This window comes from Gobio gobio (assembly GCF_949357685.1).
Source record: "Gobio gobio genome assembly, chromosome: 6".
In the NCBI taxonomy this organism is placed as follows: Eukaryota; Metazoa; Chordata; class Actinopteri; order Cypriniformes; family Gobionidae; genus Gobio; species Gobio gobio.
In genome coordinates, this window is record NC_137102.1 from 19987951 (window position 1) to 20008837 (window position 20887).

Consider the following 20887-nt stretch of genomic DNA (forward strand, 5'->3'; position numbering starts at 1 on the left):
TATTTAGCACATTGCAACAATGCACAGTATAAAATAAAATTCAAACTAAAATGTTTAACTTGACCCCACTCATTTGTACATTAAATAATAATGTACAGGCCTACAGAAAGGTTTTTAAATTAAATGTTCTCTCTTATAAACAATGTGCATTTAGGTGTAGTGCATTAAAAAAAAATCTCTGTAGGACTACTGCAAGAAAGTGCATTCAGAACAAGTGCAACTGCTTAAAGATACAACTATTTTCTCTGTAGGCCTTCAACATAATAGTGTATCAAAGCAAAGACTGCCATAGCCCATATGTTAACTGTAGAATAGGGGTGTAGCGGTACACAAAACTGACGGTTCGGTACAGCAGTTTTACAAAATGGCTTTTTATTTATTTTTATTGGTTTACTGAAAAAAAAAGTATCTGTCCTTAAATGAATTAAATTATAACTAAAAGTTTATTGAATATATTGCTCTAAACTATATAGGGAGCCCTTACTTGCACATTAATATTAAAGGTTAAAAACAGAGTGCAAACTATTAGCCTAAATTCAGTTGCTATGTATTTTTAGGTCTAATAATCAACACTCAAATAACATAGTACACAAACATGTACACTTCACATAAGGCAGTTTTTGCAATAACTTCTAGATCTAATTATTAAATAGTTTTTTATCCAATTCGTTGTTGAAATATAATCATTTATACTCAGTGTCTGTCATTTTATTTAAACATACATGAAATAATCAAGATTTCATTAACAGGTTAAGTAGAATATAACGGCTAATATAGGTCATATATTTAGTGAAAGAGTTGATTTTTCTAGTGAACTAAAAGCTGTGGACACTGAATGACTGCCTGAGGTAAATGATGCTACATGACTGTTTAGTTTACAGCAGTTATATTGAGGTATTTCCGCCGTTGAAACACTGATTGAGCGATTACACCACATATATATACACATGACAGTAAGTTGTAATGTATCCTCAACACACCTTAGATGTTCATTCATGTTTATTCTTAAGGAAGAGATGATCGGTCGCGCTCACAGATGATCGCGTTCACGCGCGCGCTGCCGCCAGATTGAAGTGTGTTCCGCGCTTAAAACATGCCCACATGTTAAAGATTGCGTTCGGTTTCACAGTGAAGTCTGGTCCTCTTCTCATCGAGAACATGAGCTCTCGCTGTCAGTACTTGTGCATGGAGCAGACGTTGGTGTTTCTCAGATATACTGAAATACGTCCACACCGCAGACATGTTGCTTCAGACAAGCACGTGCAGGTCGCGGTTTCTGTTTGCGTCATCACAACATTTCGGCCGTGTTGTTTCGGTGATAAAAGTCTTTCGGCCGAAAACCGAAAATGCACTTTTGGGCCATTTTCGGCCGAAAATTTTCGTTGGCCGAATATTCGGTGCATCCCTACAAAAAATGTCAGCCATATATGCAAGTTTGAGAATCCAGGCTGCATTTTTAAAACGGTCGGCCAGCTGATATTTTTCAGACAAGAGAAACTCTGCAATCTCCCTCCGCAACTCATACACGCGGTTCAAAACTGCCCCCCGTGAAAGCCAGCGTACGTTTGAGTGAAGCAGCAATCCATCAAAACGGGCTCCCATTTCTTTACACAGAAGAGCAAACAGTCTGTGTTTTAAGGGGCGTGCTTTAATGAAGTTTACTACGTGTATTATGTCCTGTAGTACCAGATTAAGCTCATCATCCAACCGTTTAGCCACCAGAGCTTCTCGATGGAGCATACAGTGCGTGAACGCCGCATTCGGGGCCTTCTGTTTGATGAGAGCCGTCACCCCACTGTTCTTCCCAGTCATAGCCGCGGCCCCGTCAGTACACACACCCACGCAACGATTCCAGTCAAGTCCATTTGAATCAATATATTCGTCCACCACTTGAAAAATCTCTTTCCCGGTGGTTCTGCTTTCAAGTTCTTTACAAAACAGTAATTCCTCAACGAACATTTCTTGGGAAATGAATCGTATGTACACAAGTAACTCGGCAGCGTTAGCCACATCCGTACTTTCATCAAGCTGCAGTGCAAAACATTCGCTAGCTCTCACCTGCTCCAGCAGTTGAGCAGACACATCCTCAGCCATGTCTCCAATACGTCTGCTCACAGTGTTATCAGAGAGTGGTACAGCGTCAATTTTCTTGGCAGCATCCTCACCCAGTAACTCTTTAACAATGTCTTTGGTAGCTGGTAGTATCAAATCTTCCCCAATTGTGTGCGGCTTCTTAGCTCGCGCAATGTGAAAGAAGGCCAAAAATGATGCCCTCAATGCTCTCTCAGGAACGGTAGCTTGCCGCACGAATGTTGCTGACTGCCTGTTCAAATGTTCTTCCTTTCTTTTAAAAAAGTCTATTGGTTTTTCGGCCTCTGCTGGATGCTTCTGGTTCAGGTGACGTTGAAGTTTTGATGGTTTTAAGCATTCGTTGGAGAGGATCTCGGAGCAAAGAACGCATTTGGGGCACTATGTCCATTTTTCGTGACGCAGGTAAATCCATACTTTATGTACGCTGCCTCATACCTACGGGTCTTACTCGGCCAGGAGTTTGTTTTCTGATTTTTTTTATCTGAGGTTTCGATAGCTGGCTCGTCAGGTTTTTTCGTTTTTAAAAATCGATCCATTTTGATAAAGTTTTGACATAGAGCTAGCCAGCTTATTAACGTTTAATTAATAGCTTAAACACTGAGCACTGGCGGTTGTTACAAAGGCAACACTGACAGATAACGTGATGTTGTACCCAGCCAATCAGAAAGATTAGCATTAAAAGTTTAATGTTCAGATATCAACAAATTATTATAATGCTATTTCATAAAAATACTCATAATATAAATATTTATATATACATTTTTTTTTTTTTTTTTTGCTTTTTTCTTCCAACTTGGCCCCCACTTTGAAAACCACTGCTGTAGACTATCCCATCTCTTTGCTGCTGCAACAGCAAAGGCCTGCTCACCCCTTCGCTTATACCTAGTTCTCGGAAAAATTAAAAAAGACTGGTCAGAAGACCTGGGAGTCCTAGTCCTAGGAGGCTAGTGCACCTGTATGAGCATTGACAAATATAATGGTGCTTACCCATTATTAAACACAAATACAAGAAGCTTAAAATCAATCATGTACTGGACTGGCAACCAGCCCAGTGAAGACCGAGGAGGAGAAATACTTGTGAGTCCCCGTCAAGAGACTAGTGGCGGCATTTTGGACTAATTGCAATTGGTTTAGAGCTGTTTGGCAGACATCCACATACAAAGAGTTGCAATAGTCAAGCCTCGTAAACACAAAGGCATGATCACCTTTTCAAGATCATTAAAAGAAAGAAAAGGTTTAACTTTAAACAGATCAATTCAGTCGAGAAATCAAGTTTTTTCTTTTACATCTATTGGCTATCAAATTGTAAGGTATTTTCGAACAGCACCCCCTGGATTTTTGGCCACAGGTTTACAAAATGGGGTCAGCTCACCTAAATTTGATAGTTCAGGCGAAACTAGTGATAGTCCCAACCCAGATAAGCTCTGTTTTACACTCATCAAAATTTAAAGTTCACTGACATCCAGGCTTGGACCTCTTGAAGAAAGATGTTTATATGTGGATGTTGAAGTTAGGGTGATTGTGATAATAGCTCCTTTAAAATCACATGCAATCACTGAGATGCTAAAGGATTCAATTTCCACTCATTGGAGAAAAGTAAACTGGTGCCCCCACACCTCCTAGTCAGGTGACAGGTGTGGGAAAAATTAGTGGAGAGAGCTTCCAGTGTGGCAGTGTCCTCTGGTCTGATCTAGGTCTCAGTCAAGACAATGAGGTTGAGACCTGAATGACTATTAACCCCTAGAGGAATGCACAGTTTTGGGGCACATTAGAACAGGCATTCTCAACCCTGGTCCTCGAGGCCCACTGTCCTGCAGAGTTTAGCTTCAACCCTAATCAAACACACCTGAAACGGCTAATTAAGCTCTTCGGGATTACTAGAAAGCTACAGGCTGGTGAGTTTGATCAAGGTTGGAGCTAAACTCCGTAGGACAGTGGGCCTCGAGGACCAGGGTTGAGAGCCCCTACTTTAGAAGTTTTGATATTCTCTGACATTTGTGCTTTTTTCAGTTGCTTATAAACATATTAATGGCAAACATGTAATTTATACTGTATTCAGCACAAACTGGGCTACCATAATATGTGAGCAGCATGTATGTACATGCTTGTATTTTGAGAGAAAAACGTTTATGCGTTGGTTTTTGAAAAACAAATGCAAGTCACTGAAATAAGGTCACAAAACACACAATAGATATGTGTCCGCAAGTCTTTTGACTAATGGGTGTTGTTGCCTAGAGTTTTTGCTTCAAACTGATGTGAGAATCATTGTGCCTTCTCATTCACCTAAAACAATATATTGGTTTTCTAAGACACTTTTTCTTTACAAAGCCCATATTCAAAGAGGTTCAGTTCAATGTTCAGTTAAGTGACCGCTTTAGGATAAAAACTGATCTTGAATCTTGTGGTGCGTGTTTTTCATTATTTCACAATTCGATTCCGATTCATTATCGATTATATCAGGTACAATACATGGCAAATTATCTCAAGGAAAACAAATCTCTTAACTAATGCTGTAAACTATGGGAGTTGAAGGTAAAAATTAACTGATTTGTATACAAACACTTAAATTACACTTACCTTTTTTATATACTAAAGTTATATAACTTGCCAGATTTATTCAAACATGCATTAAATATTCATAAGGTTCATTAGCCTATTATTCTTAATGAAAAACACAACAAAACCGCACAATGACAAACTCCCTTAAATAGCCGCTTTTACATTCCGCTTTTGAAATCTTCCACGATCATCTTGTCATTCAGTTTCTCACTCTAGTGATGAATGAAATCTGACTCCTGCTGCTGATGTGTTGCGACTTTCGTTTGGCTCACGCTGCACGTTCAGTTTTAATTGTAGTTAATCTGTTCTCTAACTGAACAAAATTACTTTTACTTCTATAAAATATAAAAACGATGGTGCCATGGTGGGCAAGTAATGTAACCAGTGTTATGCCTTAACACCGACTATTGCAGCAAGCCTATTACCCGTTATTATCAATCTAAATGAATCTACTGCGAAATATAAATGGTAAAAAATATGTTACTGGGACGTAACAGACCTGTGTGTTTTGTATCACTAGTGCAGTGTCCGTTCTCGGAACATATAAGCCTGCCTGCGTGAGGCATGCTGCTTCTTGAGATTTCTGCCTTCATTAGAGAGAAGAATATGTTCAGCCCTCTCCCTAGCTCAAAAAATGGTATCAAAAAAATGCATATCAGCCGTGTTTATAGTTTAACACTTGCGTTTGGGACGCACTAATTCAAATTTCGAGTACTATTTAGGACTTTGATGATAGTTATGTTTACATGTCTTCAGCACTCATGTTTATGTGCCACTTTGACAATAAGAGATTCATAAAATGTGCATCTTTTGGGTCAAACTGATGAAATTGATTCTCATGGATTGTCTTTTGTTACTGATTGGCCTTAAGACTAATTTAAATGAATCTGACTCACCATTGCATTCATGTGAATTTTCTCTCTCCCTCTCTCTCTGTGTAGGAAGGAGCATCTGCCAGAAAAGCCCCAACACCAGCCATGCAGCCTGTTCCCAGACCAGGTATGGAAGAACTCCTTTATGATTTAAAGGATTTTTGTGTGTGTGTGTGTGTGTGTGTGTGTGTGTGTGTGTGTGTGTGTGTGTGTGTGTGTGTGTGTGTGTGTGTGGTGTGTGGTGTGTGGTGTGTGGTGTGTGGTGTGTGGTGTGTGGTGTGTGGTGTGTGGTGTGTGGTGTGTGGTGTGTGGTGTGGTGTGTGTGGTGTGTGTGGTGTGTGTGGTGTGTGTGGTGTGTGTGGTGTGTGTGGTGTGTGTGGTGTGTGTGGTGTGTGTGGTGTGTGTGGTGTGTGTGGTGTGTGTGGTGTGTGTGGTGTGTGTGGTGTGTGTGGTGTGTGTGGTGTGTGTGGTGTGTGTGCCAGACTAAAATACCTCGATATCGATACGATGCCAAAAAAACATTAAAAGTAAATGAATATGACAACTTACTAATCATTGTTTAACAAATTTATTTATTTATTTATTTTTTTTACAAACTCACTTGGCCTGCATGTTTCCGCCCTGCTTTTTGACCATTCCCTCCTCTTTATTTAAAAATATGAGAATAATAACTACATGCTAGTGAACATCCTTACAGAGATGTTCATTATTATCAATCATGTTAACACTAACCATTTACTACTCTGAACAGGTTAGGATGACTAAAATCTTATTTCATGATATGAGTAATTTACTATTTTTTTAATTTAATTTTATAATTACAATATATATATATTTAATTTTATATATTAGCTTTTTTTTAAATAAGCAAAAATGGAAGTTGCAAGCTATGATAAACATTGCTTTATTTTCAGCTACAGTAGGTCTATTTAACAGTAGCATTCCATAAAAAAATACAAAAAAATTGCATATTCTTCACTCTATAAATTAACTGTACACTGATTCTTATAATTATACACTGATTCTTATTAAAGTTATTCAGTCAAGCATGGGGTGATTTTTTTTATTTTCTTTTGTTTGATTAACATTAATCACAGAATATTAGGTCCGGCCCTTTTAAGACCTGCATGGACCCAATACACTGTAACGCATCCGATTTCTCACTCATCTCTTTATACATTCACTAAAGACATACCCGACTGTGTTTACCTGAATACTCGCTTGGATGTAAATTTGTACATATTTTTTGACCATTCGAACCCAATAATCAGCGAAACTGACATTACGATTGCATGCTGTCTGAGTGAAGAGCGTGTGCGTGCGCTTCAGGTCAGAATCCAGAAACGCGAGCATGTCCCGCGCCACACTTTTTCTCATGCATGTATGATTCTTTGTAATGCGCTGCGCTTATATATTTGTCTGTTCTGCTTCCATTGTTTAGTGAACGGTGGAAGCAGAGCTCTGCACACACGTCCTGACTTCTGCTGTCACACATCGACGCAAATTAAGAAGTACTGCTCTTATTAGCCTGCTGTCATTCTTAAAGTACCGGTACTAATAAAATTTCATATCATACCGTTTTTAATAGCAGGATATCGCAATACTTTTCTAGTACCGGTATATAGTGCAACACTAGTATGTATGTGTGTTTGTTTGTTTTGAACCAAAACTCATGTAGCATCAAAACCTGTCTAACGAGATTTTGTGATTCCATTTGGTGACAATAGAAATGCCAGAAGTGACATACTTCACTTTTAATCTCTTTTCCATCCACACACCCATCCAGTCATCCATCATTAAAATAATCCATATGACTAGGGGTTTAAGAAATAACCTGTTACTGTTTATCTAATGTTGCAAATGTTCATAGTTGTATATTTTGCATAAATGATTTCAAATGTTCCAGCCAGAATAAAATTGTCCACATTTATTTTTTCCCCGCTTACTTTAGTCTCTCAAGCAAGACCCCCTCCCAACCAAAAGAAAGGTACGTCTTTAACAATGTGGATGAGGAAAGGAAATATGCTATTTTGAACAAAGCATGTTTTTATAATTTAGTCTATGAAATTATACAGTTTTACACCTCTATGTAATAAAAAATGTAAGACATGGTGACAGAGTTCTCATGATTATAAATATATAAATGTATAAATATATATATATATTGGTGAATTTTTTGTTTTGTTTTTTTTCCAGGTTCTAGAACTCCGATTGTCATCATCCCTGCTGCTACAACATCTTTAATCACAATGCTCAATGCCAAGGATCTCTTACAGGACCTCAAGTAAGTATGATTAGATGCTTGATTTATAGGAAAGTTAAGTTCATCTACATTAAAAAGCTAAATGAAGGCAGTTAAATTAAGATCAATTTTGTTGAACAACAAACATCCCTCATTCTTGTTGGCGTATTACAAATGTTTTAATCAAAATTGACATGAAACAATTCTTAAAAATATGGGCGGAGTCACGATTAATGAAATCAACAGACTCTAATTTATTATTTATTTGTCCTCCTGTAGAATTTTTTTTGGCCTATTGCTTGTAATTACATTCTTATTTCATCACTAACTGTTTACTTGTCTTTAGTGAGCTTAAGTTTCATTTACTTGTAATGTTTTTTTTGTAATATTGACATTGGTGACAAGAATTATTAAATTTTATGATATCATTAAAATCCTTATTTAAAGCAAAAATAACTATCATGATAAATAGCCTATAGTTATCGTTTATTGTGATTTTTGGTCATACGCCCACCCCTATTAAGGTAAGCATCTGTTAAAGAAATGTTATGATGAACTTTCAATATTTCAGTAATATGTGAAGCTTGGAACTGTTAATTAGCCTGACGTGGCTGACTTTTATTTTGATTTAAAGTTGTTGGTGTTATTTGGTGTCAACATATTGTTTTTGTCACCTTTTTCGCCCCTGAGGAATTTTTTTGCCTTGAACTGAATTTTTTTTTTGCGGTTAATCTGATCCAACTGAATTTGTTGGTAATATGTTCACTCGGCTTCCTCCTTTGGACCAAAGAACATATATTTTATAACTATAGAAAAATTAGGAAACTGGATTATTTGAAAACAATGTCTTGACTAATCAACAAATAGTGATCAACAATAAAAGGCGAGCTAAAAGTGGTATGCACAAAAGTGGTTTGGGCATCATATCAACAAAGAAAGAAAGACTGGAGAAATTGTATGAACAAAACTGAATAATCAATGGAGGAGAAAAGATTTGGAGGGGTTTACAGCGCTACCATGTCATTCAGAACTAATTCTAGCCTAACAAGTAAAAAAAAACGCAACTATTAAAAGCTATAAGACAAAAAAAACTACAATAGAACAAAGACACAAGTGAAATGGATATACCATGAAAACTTCAAGCACTAGAAATGAAAAATTCATAAATTCTATCAAATGTACAAGAAAAACACTGCATAGTCTGTAAATGAAAAATACTTTTATTCTTAGTAAAGTTTCAAAAGTAATTCCAACCCTCTACAGGCATCCTGAAGCTACATTTTTTATTTTACTTGCCAGACTTTTTCAGATTAATTCAGTATCTGCAGTCAGATGAGATTAGGGCTGCAACTAATGATTATTGTGATACTTGATTAATCGGATGAAATATGGTTATTTGTTACATGTATATTTTCAAACCATAATAAAATATTATTAATTATTATAAAATATTAATATTAAATATTACCTTAAATATTTGAGCAATATGTGTATTTTTGTCACAATTATTGCACTCCTATTCTACTGCGCTCCATCTGATTGACGCTCATGTGCCCACCGGCGCTTTAGTCTGTGAGGGACTTTAACAGATAAGGATATAACCATAAAATGTAAGGAAGGCATGCGTCAAAGTCATTACACAGCACGCATCTGTCAAAGCAAGACGCGGTAAGCGCTTATGCTTTAGTTTGAAGCGCTTCTAAATATAAAGCATGTTCAGTGTTTCCCCTGCCATATATATTACGGGGGATTATATTATTATATTTGTATGTGCTTTAAAGCCTTGGCGGTTAAACGTTTCATTCGCGTGCTGATGCTCTGTTCTAACATGCGCTTTTCTGAGCCCATACACCTGAAGTGCACAGGCATTAAAAGCCTGTCAAACAGCGCCTGACTGGACTAAGTTATCTTTGACAGTATTAGTGCAGTAAGACTCTAAATACACACAAGGTTTACCTAAACAAAGTTGGTTAAAAAATAGTTGATTTCTATAGTGAAAGTAAGCATTTAATTTGAGAGGGAATCTTGTGCGGGTGTCTATTAGATGCGTGCGTGCGCAGGTCTTAAAGTGACAGTCAATATGTCCTTAAAGGGATAGATCACCCAAAAATGAAAATTCTGTCATTTATTTACTCACTCTAATGTTGTTCCAAACCTGCATTCATTTCTTTCTTGTGCTGAACACAGAAGATATTTTGAAGAATGTGGGTAACCAAACATTTGCTGTTCACCATTTACTTCCATAGTAGGAAAACATCTAGCCTACTATGATAGTCACTGGGGACCATCAACTGTTTGGTTACCCACATTCTTCAAAATAACTTTTTATTTTCAACAGTCAAAATAATTTTCCTTTTTGGAAAACTATCCCTTTAATGTGAAGACTCGCTTACGCCGTTTGATTAGGCCTGAGAACTGAGTGATTGGTTGCATGATTTTCTTGGTGTTACGTTTTTTTGTTTTATGTTTGTATACATTTTTCTATATGGGTTTTTCTACTATTTTTTTTTTACTATTTATGGACTGCACTTTGGTCCATTCTAATGGCTTTGAAAGTGCTTTATAAATAAATTGAGTTGAATAATGTTAATAAAACAACAAAACACAGAACTTTAATACAGTAGCTTTAATAAGATTCAATGTATACAGTGAAGTCTATGTAGTTTTATTTTTATATTTGTTCATTTAATTTCTTGAATGCTGCTGTTAAAAACCTGTAACTGAAAAAATAAAGCACTGTTTATTTCATTTATTTATTATGTAGTGTATATGTAATGTGTATCTTTGTCGTAATTTTATCTTTTTATAAAAAAGAACACCGATTTTTATCTAAATGTCTGCCATTCTTTTTATTCTATATTTTGTTACCTTGTAAAGCTTTGTTTTTAAAATGGAGAAGTTACGTGCACAATAATATAGTATTCTAAAATGGTATTCTAATGGCCTGTGGGAAGAAGCTATTACTAAGTCTGGCAGTCTTTGCATCGCGTGCTACGATAGTGCTTGCCAGACGGCTGAAGGGTAAACGGTCCATGGGAGGGGTGGGTGGAGTCACTTTTGGCAACTCTGTTAATGCAGCATGACTAGTTTCTGTATAGATGGGAGGGATGTCCTGGGGTAAACAGGCCATGGTAGGGGTGGGTGGAGTCACTTTTGCCGGCTCTGTTAAGGCAGCGTGACTAGTTCCTGTATAGATGGGAGGGATGTCCTGATTATTTTCTCTGCTGTCCTCGCCATTCTTTTGAGGGACCTCTGGTCTGTGGCCGTGCAGCTGTTATCCAGAATGAGAGGCTGCTGGTCAAAATGCTCTCTAAAGTACCTCCTATAAAAAGGTTTAAAATATAAAAATCCCCCTACCAAATCAGGTGCTGGTGCCACCATCTGCAGAACTTAGTGGCACCGGTGCTAGTGCTTTCAAATGTTAGTCTGGTACCCTGACGCAATTGTGTGCTAGACAATGTCCGCACTGTTCATTCAGTTGACAGTCCTTCAGAACTCCAGTTGCAAATGTAAATAGGTAAAATGTTTTTTTATATCACTGTTGGGATTGTTTTACTTGACAGATTTGTCACATCAGAGGAGAAGAAGAAGCAGGGCATCCAGAGGGACAACGAGGTTCTTCTGCAGAGACGTAAAGATCAGGTTCAGCCAGGCGGTGCCACTCTCAGCGTCACCGTACCCTACAGAATCATCGACCAGCCGCTCAAACTGGCCCCACAGGACTGGTGAGCCTCTCACAATATCTAGAAGCAGTGCTTATAATTTTAAGAGTTCCGTGTGCTACATTACCAGGATTTATTTATTGGTTCGTTTTTGGATATTGTTGATGATAGATCCATTTCTAAACACGAGTACTGATCCACTTAAAAAAATTGTTTTTGCTGAAACGCAGAAATAAAGAGTTTTTTTGTAGCAAATTTTTTATTTATTAAATAATCGATTGAGCAAATTAAATACACTCACTATAAACTACAATATAAATACAAACATTTCAAGGCAAAAAAGGCAGTTTTTTTTTCAGGCAGCATAATTGTTTCTACTCTAATTCGTTATTTAAATCTGAACATTTAAACGGTGGCGTTTAAACGTCTGATTTAATTAGTTTGAATAAATCTGAAATCATAAAAACAATTTAAGTAAGAATGAATATGTAATAGTGCATACATTTAGCAAAATGCTCTAGTTCTTTTTCTAACTATCAAGTTGAATGACTTTCCTGAGGTTAATGTTACGTGACACTGTTTACGCTCTGTTGTATTGACGTCTTTCCACGGTTGAGACCCTAATTGAGAGATTATTGAGAGATCAAATTATTTAATTTCAAAATTCCTATTCATATCAAACGAAACAAAATATAAAGCTTATTGCGATTTATAGGATGGGAGGCTACAAATTGTTTAGTTTAGAAGTTGTTCATGCATCAACTGAAAGATTGATCTTGGGATTTAAGAATTGATTTGAGACTGTTGTTGTTTGTTTACAGGGATCGTGTAGTGGCCGTCTTCGTCCAGGGACCTGCCTGGCAGTTTAAGGGGTGGCCATGGCTGCTGCCTGATGGATCTCCTGTGGATATATTTGCCAAAAGTGAGTTTGGTCTGGGGAAAATGCAACAAATTATTTACAATCAGGGTCCCCATGCTTATTGGTACCGACTACTGTAATCTTTTGGTACCGTGACATCCCTATCTGCAATATTTCGATAATTTCAATATATCATTCAGCCCTAGTGTACGTTTTAGAAGTTAATTTTAGTATTGTGTATTTACCATGGCAACTGTAGTTTTTGTAACCTTAAGCGTTGTTTACAGAGGTCACTGTGGAAACCAATATCAGGGTTCCCACGGGTCCTTAAAATCCTTGAAAGTTTGTGAATGTGAATTTTTTTTTTCAAGGCCCTGGAACGTTTTTGAAAATAAATATACATAGATACAGGTCGTTGAAAGTGCTTGAATTTATTTTGTGCCAGAAGTTTTCCATATTAATCCATAAATCCAATCCATATTATTCCCTCCGGTCCACTTATGTGTTATTTCGCCAACACTTGTGGCCTATGCATTCTAGCCTGCTTGATTTACGTGAGTTGTGTTAAGTGTTTCCCACGTGAGGTACTTTGTGTTGTATGTTCCCATGACGTTCACGCCCGCAAGCAACTACTACGATGGTACCTTAATGATTTCAGTGCTTACACCGAACCCAAATATGTTCAATGCAAATACGACAAATAGAATATCAGATCTCTGTCATATGGCCAAAAATAAATGAAAAAAAAAAAGCTTTTTTGCATATTTGTGTTTGACACATGAAAACTTTAACAATGTATCTTACCAGATAACACAATGTAACCTTGCTTGAAATGTTCTAGTCAGACCAGAAGAAAGCCTTGTGGTTTAGGGTGAGACGCCCTTGTTCAAACACAACAAGACCGCAGGCATATAAATGTCCAGAATGCTACGGTTATATAAAATCTGTACTTCAGATTGTTTATGGTCAATATGCTCTGTAATTCTGCAGTATATTGGAAAATGTACTGCCCCCCCCATTAAGTCCTTGAATTTGGGGGTAATGGACCTGGAAAGTCCTTGAAAGGTCCTTGAATTTGAAGTTAACCAAGGTGTGGGAACCCTGCAATATATTTCTGCTGTTCCAGAAGCGCCATCTACTGGCAGAGATTGAATTTGCATTTTCATTCTGCGCATCTGCTGGTTTTGTTCAGACCAATTCAACAATCGACCCATATTTTTAGACAGCTTGCATGCAGTGGAATGATAAAAATCAAATGTGCTTTCAATAAAATTTAGAATAAGCTGTCTATATGATTATATCTAATATTTTAAATTAATATAGGCATATACAATCATTTATCATGTTGACTCTTAAATTGTTTAAAGGCTGAAATGCAAGTTATTTTTTTAAATCATTATTTTATATATATAGATATAGATATATAAATTATTGTTTTATTGGAATTGTAAAGTTGTTGTTTTTTATTGTTACTTTTACCGTCATTTTATGGTTAGTTACCATAAACACTAAACTCCCTCCAATACGGTATTCATTTAATTTGTGCCGGTCTTAATTTGATATTTAAAAACCCCGCTGATGTTCTATACAGGTGAATTTAATAAATATTTATTAAAAAAAAATTTATGCCTAACAATTACCTATTAAAGAGATTATGTATATAATCTCTCTTTTTTTTTCTTTTTTAAGTTATGATTCATAAAAAAGAACTAAAACCAGTGTGAAATAAGTGTTGAAGGAATAAGAGAGCTGCAAACTATCGCTTGTTCAAACTCTCTCGTACACTCTACTATCCCTCTATCCTCATTGGTTTTTAAAAAGGTCATATTGTGCTTTGTGCTTGATATTAAATAAAAGGTACTTTAGAAAGTCCTTGAAACATAAAAAGTGTTCATAAAAGGGTGAACCCTGTACTATACACCACATTGGTTATGTACTAGAGTGTTTTATGTCATGCTTCTGTTTTAGTCCGAGCCTTTCACCTGAAGTACGATGAGGCACGAATGGACCCGAATGTACAGAAGTGGGATGTGACTGTGCTGGAGCTAAGCCACCACAAACGACATTTGGACCGGCCCGTCTTCCTCCGCTTCTGGGAAACACTGGACAGGTAAGGATTGCAACCCTGTGTCCATCAGTTGATGGACACTTCACCTATGTTTAGCATAGCACACACTGGAGAGGAATGGCTTCTGTTCTGAGAGTGCACTGTTGTCACACATGCACCACCAACATGTATAATTTTTTTTGCTACATAAATGGGCCAAGCCAAAAATTACAAAATATTTAGTTGTCTTTTAATGGTCTTAACCATTTTAATCACAAATTACTGGTCGGACAATTAACTAGAATTGCACTAATGCTGTAGATAAAGTAACTTAACATGGAATAGCATTCCCCTTTGTTTTCTTTAAATGTTTAAGCCATGTGTTCAAACATGCAATCAGCTTTTTACACAAAGTTGTCTTACTCAATGATAGTGTTGTAACGATACACCAATGCCTCGGTTCATGAACCTCAGGGTTCATGGCAGGGCACCAGCAATAATAACAGTAGACTTAATTTCAACTTAACCCTCTCGAGTCGGCGGTCGCGCCGGCGCAATCGGCTCTTTTTTTTTATTATCAGTGCCAAAGAGACTCAAATGACTGTCGTTTTTTTAATCATTCAGGCAAGTGTTATACATCATTATAATCTGTTAAAGGAACACTCCACTTTTTTGGGACTTTACCTTATTCACTGTATCCCCCAGAGTTAGATAAGTCCATACATACCATTCTCATCTCTGTGCATCCCATAACTCTGTCTGACACACCCACCGTTAGCCTAGCTTGGCACAAAGACAAAATAACACCAACATTTTCCTATTTACATGTTGTGATGTGTGTATAGTCACAGTGTGTACAAATAACAAGGTTACATGAGACACAGCCATATTATAAACGTATACACACTGGGGACTATATTCTCAGAAGGCGCAGCACTGCTCTACTTCTGCGGAGGGCGGAGTGATTTGCTCGCATGACCGGAGAAGCCCCGCTATTACGTCTGTCAACAAAACCAACGTGACTAGGAAGATAGTAGCGAACGTGACTGTTACATGGCTGACTTTGAGGAATTGTCAGAGGATTTTTACTTTGTATCAAACCAAAATCCAGAACCATGTTGTTTTGAGCCAGAATACACAGACAAGGAGTTACAAACTTTGGAAGCTGATAGACAAGACGCCGAATTACCTCTGGCACCGCTAATTTGTTACTGTGACAGTCAGAGCGCGTTCGTGACAACACAATACTAACATTACGGGGGATACATGGAGCACGGGAACAACTGCAAAACAGTAGTGACCACCCTATTCATAATAGTGTCACTAACGTTACATTAGATCTAGCTAATGGCACTGGTACAGGAGGCTAGTCATCTAAAAACATAACGGAACACTTACCGCAGCCACAGGTGGTCCACTTTGTCTTGTCTGTAGTCACTACCGATGGGATGGCCGTATCCTTCAGCCCATGTTTCATGATCTGTGTGGCAAATTCCATTTTTTCAAAATAGTCGTCCTCGGTTAAATGTTCTGAGCAAACCCAATGGTAGGCTACTTGATGATGGCTACAGGTGTGTTTGGATCCATATCCAGAGCAAGCAGCTGCTGTAAGTTCCTCCTTTGTTTTTAGATGACTAGCCTACTGTAACAGTGTTACTAACATTACATTATCTATAGCTAATGACACTATTACATGAATAGGGTGATCACTACTGTATTGCAGTTGTTCCCGTGCTCCATGTATCCCCTGTAATGTTAGTATTGTGTATAAACACAAAATAGCCACCACACTAATTTAAAAATATACAAAATAACAGAGTGAAAATTAATTGGCATTTTGGGGTTATGGAAACCAGAGTTACCATGGTGAATACACAATACCAACATGAGCTGTTAATGAAACATGAAAACTGCTCCTGATGAACAGAATGAACATCATAACTGCATGCTAATCCTTCCCAGCTAACACACGTTGAACCAGTTACGTTATTTATTGGTACTTCACTTTTATTTCATGACTTAGGAATTTACAACGTAACGTTGCACTTTATATATGAAGTGATATACAGCGTGCGCCGCCACATTTGCGCGTACAGTTGAAGTGTGTGCGCTACGAGCACAGTATAACGGCTGACAGGACATGAAAGTTCGGTTTTCTAAGGTGTGAGACTTTATTTTGTAACAAGCTACGAAAATAACACTGACATATAGCTTGACAAATCATCTGACCGCAGATACTGAACACGTTTTTCTTGGGCACTCCGTGACCCACTCAGAACCATAGATATGTGTATATATATCTATGCTCAGTACGGTCTCGCGACCAAACCAGCTCAGAAACATTGATGTAGAGAACATCCTCTCACTGGGACTCCAAGGTAGCATTTGGCCAACTCTTCAATATTCTCCTGTACTCCAAAGCATTAAATGACATTTACCAGTGAAGTAGTTAAAAGTCTCTTCTTCCATGCTTCACTGTGGTAGAGACGCATTTATTGTTATACTTCTCAGCAGATTTTCAAAGACACTGCTCTGGAGCATCAGCATGTGACTTGTGTACACACAACTTCCCATATTCTTCCAAAAAAAATGTTTTCGAGACCACAATGGCTTTTTAAGTAGTGCATTTGCTTAAATGCAAAAGAGGCAATGATGTAGATGTTCTCCTCTCCACCAATAAGCTGGTGTGTGGTGGCCGTTCTGGCGCAATATGGCTGCCGTTGCATCATCCAGGTGGATGCTGCACATTGGTGGTGGTTGAGGAGATTTGTTAAGTATGTACCCAGAAAAGCGCTATATAAATGTAACAAATTATTTATTATTATTAATTTAGGTGTTGATTGTCTTCTGCATAGGTAGTTTTCTGCATAGTCATTTTGGCAGTTTGGTTTCAATAAAACTTAGTTTGGACTGAGGAATTTGAGAAACTTACAGGATATTTTTATAGTACAATGACCTCTTGTGTGTCAAAAGATAATTTTGATTTCTCAATTCATAACCCCCAGTCTTCAGTGTCACATGATCCTTCGGAAATGATTCTAATATGATGATTTGCTAACATTGCTTATCAATGTTGAAATAATTTTTTCAGGATTTCGAAAGTTCATAAGAACCACATTTATTTAAAGTAGAAATCTTGTGAAACAAATGTGTTTTACTGTAATTTTTGATCAATTTAATGTGACCTTGCGGAACAAGTGCTTTTCTTTAAAAAAGAAAAGAAAGCATCTTACTGATCCCAAACTTTTGAAGTTTTTGAGTATTGTAAAATGCATTACTTTAGAAGTTGAATTATTTTTGTCCATCTTATTGAACATATTTCTGTTTCTCTGACCTACAGTCCACATCAAAAAAATTTTTTTTTCAATTGGTCTATGTAAACATGCGTCAGAGGGGCGTCTTTTATTGTTGCTTAGTGTCTTTTGAAGTTTCTTGTGGTGGAAACAGGTCTTGTTTGATTTCAGTTCAACCGTTTATTATGAATCTTTTATTATATTATATGGCTAATTAAATGCTTGAGAAATGAAACTTCAATAATACAATATAATTGTATAGCTCATTATCCCTATATCTTCCCCACAGATACATGGTCAAACACAAGTCCCATCTGAGGTTCTGAGACCGCTGGCCATTCACCTGTCAGCTTATTGAGGCCGTTGAGATCTTCCCTCCCTCCAGAGACCTGTCAAGATGGACTACTAGACCCCCGTTCCTCTCTGCCCTCCTGAAAGCACTTTGGATTTCAATCTGCTTCACCTTCTGCTGACACCAGTATGATTTTGTAGTCTCTTCCTCCACCCGTAGATGAACAGGTCAGGGTGGGCGAGAGGAAATTTGGATGTTTGGGTTGGTCCTTGTCATGTTTTCTCAGTAGATTTGTATTTTTCAATTGTAAAGCAGTTGGTAATCAAGGCAGATTCAAAAAGGACATATTTGTTTTTTTCTCTTTTTTTTTTTTTTTTTTTTGTAAAAACAGGAGCTGAATAATGGAGAACCATTAAAAATGGTGACTCGCTGATATGAATAAAATGACTGCTAAAGCTCTTTGTAATAATCGATTCACTTTGTTCCTTTCTTTTTTCTGCCTTCTGTTCTATGAAGCGTAGAGTAGTGCATTGACGTTCACTGCACAAAAGCAAATGGTAAATATTAGTCAGACTAGAAGAAAGCCTTGTGGTTTAGGGTGAGACACCCTTGTTCAAACACAACAAGACCGCAGGCATATAAATGTCCAGAATGCTACGGTTATATAAAATCTGTACTTCAGATTGTTCATGGTCAATATGCTCTTTAATTCTGCAGTATATTGGAAAATGTGTTCAAATTTTACCCAGAATCCCAAGTACTGCTTGCATCTAATTGCTATTTTTGAAATGGAAAATGCAGTTGTTTCCATAAGGCAAAGTCAGTTATCTACAAGGGTACACTTTTTTTCCTTTTCTTTTTTTTGATGGTTGGTTGGTTTTTGTATAAATGCATTTGAAAGTAATGTTTGTTTTTAAACATTTCTGTTGAATGTGGATTATTATTAAAAAAAATAATATTAAAAAGTATAAACAAATGGTGATGCATGTCTTTCCCCTTTGTTTCAGAAGAGCATGTGATAAGTTTGTAAACTACAAGGCTTACACTGGATGTTGCGTCACACAGTAAACTATGTCTGACATATTCTAAGCACTTGTGCTACTTCCGACAACAGTAAAAATGGATTTGGAACTTTCGCGTTGAAGTATAAACGGCCTCCACCTCAACAAGTCACGCCCGGTGAAGATGTGGCGTTGCAGTATACTTAAAAATAATTATTATTTCTAGTCATGCATTTTGATTTGAGGTTTACCGTTTCAGAGGTGCAAAAGGTTGTTTATGTTTTCAATCTGAGGTCACATTTACAATTGATTGGTGCAATTTTGCAGGCAAAATCAAAGACTGCATATACACCAAAATGCTTCACTTGTATTACTTATGAATTTGAGAAACTGCAATGTGAAATATGGTGGAATAAGTCCCGCCTTCTAAATTGGTAAAGTCATCGCATCACTGCAGCTGCTGTTAGGAGCAACACGATGGTGAATAAATGACAATATTTAAATGTTTGGGTGAACTATCCCTTTAAGTGTGCTGATTGTGAACTTTTCATTGCAGGACCAGCATCTTAGCCTAGAAATCTAGACGCACGCTTGCGGCAGAGAATTTATTTTGCAGCGAGTGTAGTCTAGCAACTCTCGGTAGACCTGAGAGCTGGGAAAAACCAAACTCTGGTCAGGCCAATCACAGCGTGTGTAGAGTCGGTGGGCGGGCTTAACATAATGACGGCACGTCACGGCAGAGTTGCAGAGGTTCTGCGTGCTACTCGTAAACACAGCTGGCGAACAGCAGTCTTTTGAATCGGCTTTGGCCGCAACTCTGGAAGAATTGGAGTTGAGCTTTTCTTTGAGAAAAGAACAAAGAACGGCACTGAAGTCATTCTTAAGAAAAGAAGATATGTTTGAAGTTTTGCCTACCGGATACGGCGAAAGTCTATCAACAAACGTTAGCTCGGCTTCACCTTCTTCTTTGCTCTGGTTGGTAGTGGCGCTCATGGCGCCAGAGATGTATAGTAACGAAGTGGAAATCCCATGTTTTGCTATCCAGGATCAGGAAATCCATCTTTCTTTTGTGCCGGTTTTTCAAAGCAAAATTGCATTGGATCACCCTGATCCAGATACACACCTTTTCAGATGACCAAATCTGGATTACTAGAATTCAAATGCTTTTGCGTTCTCTCAGAAAAGTTTAGCGTAGCGTTCACCCGAGAAACCTTGCGTTAGCTCGCGAATAACTTTTGGCTGGTTCATCTCTTATAATTGATAAGAAGTAAAAAGTCTTCTAAGTGATTATAAAAAAAAAAGCTTTAAATTGAATATAATATTTTTGTTTGATATTTACAGCTGTTTGGGGATTATTTTATGGTGGCTAAATCTTTGACTGTTGGCTACCGAAAAGCTTAATAGGTAGCCTAATGTCGTCTACTAATTTATTTCTTTAACAATTAGCCTAACTAATCAAGAGCAAAATAAAATGTGTTTGTGTATTATATAATACAAATGTTGTATTTTTTTTTTTAAGTTTTAAAGTTATACTACATTTTCTTCCTGGAATCCACCTTGAAATCCTACCCCCTTTTTTTTTTTTTTGGCTCAAAGTTATCCAAATCCTACTGACAATTTTTGAACAACACCAACTGAAGGTTTGATCCAGATTAAAACTAAGATTGGATTCCGTGATTAATCTGATTTCAGATTCCTTCTTTCCAACGGCCAGCTCGACCCTACTTTACGCTTCAGAATCCTATGGGTGACGTCACGGACACTATGTCCCTATTTTTTACAGTCTATAGAAGCAACACAACTCTTGTAGGTCACATGATAATGACAATTTGGCGAATGTAGAACGTTCAGATTACGTTCATGCTACACACATTCATACTATATAGAACAGGGGTGTCCAAACTTTTTTAAAAGGGGGCCAGATTCGATGTTGTGGACACACCCGGGGGCCGGTTCCTATTCTATTATA

At 37.3% G+C, this 20887-nt stretch overlaps 1 protein-coding gene across 1 annotated transcript in view; it reads left to right on the forward strand.

Annotated features, from left to right (window-relative positions):
• The window catches only part of cdc73 (cell division cycle 73, Paf1/RNA polymerase II complex component, homolog), a 74396-nt gene extending 55498 nt beyond the window's left edge, over window positions 1-18898 (forward strand). Inside the window, exons 11-17 of the mRNA XM_079818571.1 lie at window positions 5592-5649; window positions 7474-7509; window positions 7719-7806; window positions 11328-11489; window positions 12248-12348; window positions 14254-14395; window positions 17915-18898. Of these exons, the coding sequence (XP_079674697.1) occupies window positions 5592-5649; window positions 7474-7509; window positions 7719-7806; window positions 11328-11489; window positions 12248-12348; window positions 14254-14395; window positions 17915-17951 (624 nt within the window). The 3' untranslated portion in view covers window positions 17952-18898. The remainder of the gene's footprint in view (window positions 1-5591; window positions 5650-7473; window positions 7510-7718; window positions 7807-11327; window positions 11490-12247; window positions 12349-14253; window positions 14396-17914) is intronic.
• The last annotated feature ends 1989 nt before the right edge of the window (window positions 18899-20887 follow it).